This window comes from Blennius ocellaris, assembly GCF_963422515.1.
Source record: "Blennius ocellaris genome assembly, chromosome: 13".
Classification (NCBI taxonomy): domain Eukaryota; kingdom Metazoa; phylum Chordata; class Actinopteri; order Blenniiformes; family Blenniidae; genus Blennius; species Blennius ocellaris.
Window position 1 is genome coordinate 25,130,454 of NC_137662.1, and position 7,303 is coordinate 25,137,756.

The following is a 7,303-nucleotide window of genomic DNA, read 5'->3' on the forward strand; positions in this document are numbered from 1 at the left end:
GGGACGTCAGACAGCGTCTGGAGGACCGCCCCCCCCCCCCCCCCCCCCCCCTCTCCCCCCCGGAGGACCGCCCCCCCCCCCCCCCCTCCCCTCACCTTTCTGGACTTTGTCACAGAGCAGGAAGATCTCGTCCCCCCCGAGCACCGAGCCGCACGTCTTGTCCAGACGAGAGATCTTCAGGTTGGAGGCGTTGGGCGACTCTGGAGAAACGACGGCAGGAGGGTTAGTGGGCGTCGCCGGGCGGGGGTGGGGGGGGCCTGGTTGTCCTCGGGGGGGGGGGGACTCACTGCTGTCGTAGATGGGGTTGGACACCACGGGCTTCAGCGCCCGGGTGAAGGCCCCGGTGCTGTCCTGCAGGTAGGCGGTGAACTTCAGCCTCACGATGTTCAGGTCCATCGCCTTCCCCAACTCCTTGGCCTCCTTCTGGACGGAGCCGTCCTCCACGTCTGCAGGGGGTCAGGTGTGTTTACCTGTTTACCTGTCAGGTGTGTTTACCTGTTTACCTGTCAGGCTCAGGTTCAGGTGTGTTTACCTGTCAGGTTCAGGTGTGCTCCTTTCTGTCTCTTCCGTTCGTCTCTCAGCCTCCGAGTTAAAACTTCTACGACTCCTTTCTTGGTGACGTGAAGAATCCCCAGATTACTGAACCTGCAGCACAGGTGTTTTCAGTTTTCACTTTGTTTCCGTGTGTGTGTGTGTGTGTGTGTGTGTGTGTGTGTGTGTGTGTGTGTGTGTGTGTGTGTGTGTGTGTGAGACTGACGAGGCGGTCAGGTCGTTGGGCCCGATGTCCATGCTGCAGGTTCCGTTCTCGGTGCAGTTGCGTCCCACCAGGCTGTGGGCCGTGGACCCTGGGGGGGTCGGAGTGGGTCACCAGCTGGACCTCCACCCGGGCGTGGCCGACGTAGTTATTGATCTGAGGAGCACATCGATACTTTGTATTCTTTATACACTATTTTTTACAAACGTCAATAGAAACGTTCACAGGTTGAAATCCCACGCCGAGGTCAGCCCTGTGTGTCCCTGAGCGTGACCTTTGACCTTTGACCTTTGACCCCCGGCTGCTGCCCTCAGACCAGCAGTAGTTCTGTCGCTCACCTTCACCGTCGGGTAGGTTCTCCGGTTCTTCTCACTGGAGGCCCCCGGGAGCCCGCCGTGCGACGGACCCTCACACTCATAACGGAATCGAAAGCCCCTCTGGAACACACACACACACACACACACACACACACACACACTTGATGAGCGTCGTCAGTCAAAAGACATTCAGAAGGACAAATGACACCTGAGTGTCTGACTGCTGCTCCCTGATGTGTTTCACCTGAGTGTCTGATTGCTGCTCCCTGATGTGTTTCACCTGAGTGTCTGATTGCTGCTCCCTGATGTGTTTCACCTGATTGCTGCTCCCTGATGTGTTTCACCTGAGTGTCTGATTGCTGCTCCCTGATGTGTTTCACCTGAGTGTCTGATTGCTGCTCCCTGATGTGTTTCACCTGATTGCTGCTCCCTGATGTGTTTCACCTGAGTGTCTGATTGCTGCTCCCTGATGTGTTTCACCTGAGTGTCTGATTCCTGCTCCCTGATGTGTTTCACCTGACTGCTGCTCCCTGATGTGTTTCACCTGAGTGTCTGATTGCTGCTCCCTGATGTGTTTCACCTGAGTGTCTGATTGCTGCTCCCTGATGTGTTTCACCTGAGTGTCTGATTGCTGCTCCCTGATGTGTTTCACCTGAGTGTTTGATTCCTGCTCCCTGATGTGTTTCACCTGACTGCTGCTCCCTGATGTGTTTCACCTGAGTGTCTGATTGCTGCTCCCTGATGTGTTTCACCTGAGTGCCTGACTGCTGCCCCCTGATGTGTTTCACCTGAGTGTCTGATTGCTGCTCCCTGATGTGTTTCACCTGAGTGTCTGACTGCTGCTCCCTGATGTGTTTCACCTGAGTGTCTGATTGCTGCTCCCTGATGTGTTTCACCTGAGTGTCTGACTGCTGCCCCCTGATGTGTTTCACCTGACTGCTGCTCCCTGATGTGTTTCACCTGACAGTGAGATAAGGTCAGTGGTTCTCGTGCCACTCCCTGAGGAACACCTTCACAACAGGAAGTGACGACCCCCCCCCCCCCCCCCCCCACTCCCAGGTGAGTGGTGGGTTGGTTCTCACCTGTTTGGGCTCCTCGATGATCTGGACGTACGGCCCGTGAGCTGCAACACAAACAAGCTTCCTTCAGTTCCCCCTCTCTGATCTCTGATCTCTGATCTCTGATCTCTGATCTCGTCACCATGGAGACGGAGTCCTCAGGAAGACGTCCACCAAACCTGCTTTCCCACCAAAACCAAATCCGTCCGCTTTATTCTAGGGGCAGCGACGGTTAGGATGGAACTTCGCCGGCCGGTGTTTCGGTTCAACTGGTGCCCGTGTTAACTGGTGCCCTCTGCCAGCAGCCGTTAAAATAAGACAAACAAACGCTACAATACTTTAAACTTTTTTCTGTTTTTTAACATCGGCTGTGAAAAGCAGAGGCTGGAGGAAGGAGGCCACCAGTGGACAGGGGAACCAATCAATCCTAAACACCGGTGGTATGGCGGCTGGGAGACCCCGCAGGTTTTTAGTTCCTCGTCACCTGAGACTCACTCGCTTCTTTAACATCGGACGTTAAAACACTTTTATCTGCTCGGGTAACTTTTTTTTTTTTTTTTTCATCCTTCTGTCGTTTCTTTCGTCTGCGAATCATCTGGCGTCTGGATGGACGTGTTAGCGTGTTAGCATGTTAGCATTGCTCACCTGTCTCAGGTATGTAGGGCTCAGTCTTGATGTCCACGGGAGGAATGTAGTCGTACGGCATCAAGTTCAGCTGCAGCTGAAAGACGAAGAGGAGGAGGAGGAGGATGTTAGTTCTATTCAGGCCACGCCCACATAGAAACCCTATGTGTGTGTGTGTGTGTCTCCCACACACACACACACACACACACACACACACACCGGTACAGATACATCACGTTGAGAAATGAGTTTAACAGATGAAAACTGGAATGACGGTAAAAAAAAAGAAGAAGTAAATAAAAAGAAAAGCCGCTTCATTATTCCAGGAAATACAAGAAATTTAATTAAAAAAAAAAAAAAACTGAAGGAAAATCCAACTAATTTCTCTTCCGTTTAGTTTTATTGTGAAGGTCATCAAAGGCAAGAAAAGGAGAAAACTCACCTCACTGTCGTACATGTTGATGAACTGAGCCTCACTCATCCTGCAAACACACACACACACACACACACTCAGTAAGTTACACACACACACTCAGTGTGTTCCACGTGCTGGACTTTCTTTTCTTTTTCCCCATCTCGCTCCGTAAACCCCCCTTCTTCCACTTTTCAGTCACTTCCTGGAAGTTGTGAGTTGAGGAAATCCCCCAGAATCCCCAGCAGCGGGCGGGAGGAGGGAGGGGGAGGGGCTAGACATGATGATGACACCGTACTGGAGTGTTAAAGAGACACACGACTAAAAAAAAAAACAAAAACAAAACAAAAACAGCCCCCAGGCTAATTTCACGATTGAAGTAAAGAGCTGAAAGTAAACAAAGCCAAAATAAAGTCACGGATTAAATCACTTTCTAAGTGAAGTTGAACGAGAAGAGGAGACGAGAGCAGAGGCAGCAGCCAATCAGAACGCAGGACTGAAGCACTCCCTCTGGAACCAGAAGCCAGTTGGACTGAGACTCGTCCTCCAGACGACGGTACAGTTACATTACTTTTAGTTACATTACATTCAGTTCGTCATGAGACACGGGAGGTGAATAGACACGCTGATCATCGTAACCCTGGTCCCTCCTGGTCCAGACGCTGATGGTTCTCTGGTGTCGGATCACTTCCTGGTCTCCTTTGATGTTCTTTAACTGGCTTTACCAAGAACGTCTGTCAGACGAGCCAAAGTCCAGGAAATAATCCCTCAATGTTGACTTCACTTCCCTCGCCTGTCTTAGCATTAGCATTAGCGCTAGCATTAGCGCCACGGGAGATCCAACAACCGCCAATGTCAAAGAAGTCAACTTGAAAACTGGAGAGGAAGTGTTTCGTTCTGCCTGGAGATCGTCTGTTAATGGATTAAGAACTAGAACCACAGAAAACACCAGACGCCGTACACCCTACCGGCCTTCCTGTTGACTCGACGCGCCGCCATCTTGGAGAGGTCTCCCGCTGCTGCCAAACGTTTAGATCTCAGGCTAGAAAAATCCACGGAAACATTTGTAGCTCGCTTGCTAGTCCAGTCGCAACACAAGCAATAACTCAGTGTAAAGCTGCGGAAAAGCTCTATCCCGTGGAAACCTCATGGAAAAATATTTGTGGGGGGGGGGGCACAGGATAGAGCTTTTCCGCAGCTTCAAAATGAGCTATTACTTGTGTTGCTACGTGGACAAGCAAGCAAGCTAGCAATGTTTTGGTTTTTCTAGCCTGGGATCTGTATGTTGAGCAGGAGACCTCTCCAAGATGGCGGCGCTGGAGGCGCGGCGCTGGAGGCTCGTCACAGGCGGCGCCGTGACGCATCTGGTGTTTTATATCTTCTACGGTTGACGGTTAATGAAAGAAAAGCAGGAGAACCCTGGTTCCTCTTCTGCCAGGCTGACAAACGGCGGAACATCGTCGTCTTTCAACTCTTTTAAACTTCAACCTTCTCGTAGAGATCAAAGCAAAGACACGTCGTCCAAAGACGCAATCAGGTTGATCAATCAGGTTGATCAATAAGGTTCTCTCCCTTCATGTTAACGACTCTTCAGTTCAGACTGAAGTTAAACCTGGAGTTCCTCAGGGTTCCGTCCTCGGAACTCTGCTCTTCACGTTCTCCTGCTTCCTGTTACAATATTCCATGTTGTTCTCCGTCAGCGGGCCGAACGACAGAACGTCTGATTCTGATTTTTTTTTTTTTTAAACGTTCTGCGGAGATAAAAAGCTCCGGATTTCGGAGTTTATTCGGGAACCTTTGTTTTGTTTTGCGATGACTCAGCAGTTTGTGGCCGTACCTCAGAGCTCCAGCCATGACTCAGCAGTCTGGTGAGGATGGTGATGATGAAGGAGGAGGAAGAGGAGTCTGGTCTTCCTCCTGCAGAGACACAAAGCAGTTCACCTCAGCGTCGTTCCTAAAACTCGTTTCTACGACGTCGTTCCGTGGAAGAGAGTCTGTTTCCATGACGACGGCACTTGGAGCCGCTGAAAACACAACTTTTTGAAAACAGCCACCAGCGCCAGCTCGTGGCCCAACATGCTGACCGCGCTGTGTTCAGTGTCTCTGCTGTTGCCGTGGAAACGAGTCCCAAGGGGGAGCAGCTAGCTTAGCTTAGCTTAGCTTAGCTTAGCACAGGACAATGTGAGCATGAGGAGTTTTCTTCAGCTCAACCCCTCCTCACCTCCTGCATCTCCTCATCTCCTGCAGCTCCTCACCTCCTGCCTCTCCTCATCTCCTGCATCTCCTCACCTCCTGCAGCTCCTCACCTCCTGCCTCTCCTCACCTCCTGCAGCTCCTCACCTCCTGCCTCTCCTACCTCCTGCCTCTCCTCACCTCCTGCAGCTACTCACCTCCTGCAGCTCCTCACCTCCTGCAGCTCCTCACCTCCTGCCTCTCCTCACCTCCTGCAGCTCCTCACCTCCTGCAGCTCCTCACCTCCTGCCTCTCCTCACCTCCTGAAGCTCCTCACCTCCTGCCTCTCCTCACCTCCTGCAGCTCCTCACCTCCTGCCTCTCCTCACCTCCTGCAGCTCCTCACCTCCTGCAGCTCCTCACCTCCTGCCTCTCCTCACCTCCTGCAGCTCCTCACCTCCTGCCTCTCCTCACCTCCTGCCTCTCCTCACCTCCTGCAGCTCCTCACCTCCTGCCTCTCCTCACCTCCTGCAGCTCCTCACCTCCTGCCTCTCCTCACCTCCTGCAGCTCCTCACCTCCTGCATCTCCTCACCTCCTGCAGCTCCTCACCTCCTGCCTCTCCTCACTTCCTGCCTCTCCTCACCTCCTGCACCTCCTGCCTCTCCTCACCTCCTGCAGCTCCTCACCTCCTGCCTCTCCTCACCTCCTGCAGCTTCTCACCTCCTGCAGCTCCTCACCTCCTGCCTCTCCTCACCTCCTGCCCCTCTTCACCTCCTGCAGCTCCTCACCTCCTGCAGCTCCTCACCTCCTGCCTCTCCTCACCTCCTGCAGCTCCTCACCCCTCCCTGCCTCTCCTCACCTCCTGCAGCTCCTGCAGCTCCTCACCTCCTGCAGCTCCTCACCTCCTGCCTCTCCTCACCTCCTGCCTCTCCTCACCTCCTGCACCTCCTGCCTCTCCTCACCTCCTGCAGCTCCTCACCTCCTGCCTCTCCCTCACCTCCTGCAGCTTCTCACCTCCTGCAGCTCCTCACCTCCTGCCTCTCCCTCACCTCCTGCCCCCTCTTCACCTCCTGCAGCTCCTCACCTCCTGCCTCTCCTCACCTCCTGCAGCTCCTCACCTCCTGCCTCTCCTCACCTCCTGCAGCTCCTGCAGCTCCTCACCTCCTGCCTCTCCTCACCTCCTGCCTCTCCTCACCTCCTGCACCTCCTCACCTCCTGCCTCTCCTCACCTCCTGCCCCTCTTCACCTCCTGCAGCTCCTCACCTCCTGCAGCTCCTCACCTCCTGCCTCTCCTCACCTCCTGCAGCTCCTCACCTCCTGCCTCTCCTCACCTCCTGCAGCTCCTGCAGCTCCTCACCTCCTGCAGCTCCTCACCTCCTGCCTCTCCTCACTTCCTGCCTCTCCTCACCTCCTGCACCTCCTGCCTCTCCTCACCTCCTGCAGCTCCTCACCTCCTGCCTCTCCTCACCTCCTGCAGCTTCTCACCTCCTGCAGCTCCTCACCTCCTGCCTCTCCTCACCTCCTGCCCCTCTTCACCTCCTGCAGCTCCTCACCTCCTGCCTCTCCTCACCTCCTGCAGCTCCTCACCTCCTGCCTCTCCTCACCTCCTGCAGCTCCTGCAGCTCCTGCCTCTCCTCACCTCCTGCCTCTCCTCACCTCCTGCCTCTCCTCACCTCCTGCAGCTCCTCACCTCCTGCAGCTCCTCACCTCCTGCCTCTCCTCACCTCCTGCCTCTCCTCACCTCCTGCAGCTCCTCACCTCCTGCAGCTCCTCACCTCCTGCCTCTCCTCACCTCCTGCAGCTCCTCACCTCCTGCAGCTCCTCACCTCCTGCCTCTCCTCACCTCCTGCAGCTCCTCACCTCCTGCAGCTCCTCACCTCCTGCAGCTCCTCACCTCCTGCAGCTCCTCACCTCCTGCCTCTCCTCACCTCCTGCCTCTCCTCACCTCCTGCAGCTCCTCACCTCC

The 7,303-nt window shown here is 54.7% G+C and overlaps 1 protein-coding gene across 1 annotated transcript in view; it reads right to left on the reverse strand.

The window, feature by feature from the left end:
* The window catches only part of LOC308138660 (nuclear factor NF-kappa-B p100 subunit-like), a gene marked incomplete at its 3' end in the record, with an annotated part of 1,139 nt that extends 245 nt beyond the window's left edge, over positions 1–894 (reverse strand). The window contains exons 1-4 of the mRNA XM_080507874.1: positions 758–894; positions 533–645; positions 288–446; positions 96–200 (exon numbers count right to left, since the gene is read on the reverse strand). Of these exons, the coding sequence (XP_080364000.1) occupies positions 96–200; positions 288–446; positions 533–645; positions 758–789 (409 nt within the window). The 5' untranslated portion in view covers positions 790–894. The remainder of the gene's footprint in view (positions 1–95; positions 201–287; positions 447–532; positions 646–757) is intronic.
* Positions 895–7,303: the final 6,409 nt, after the last annotated feature.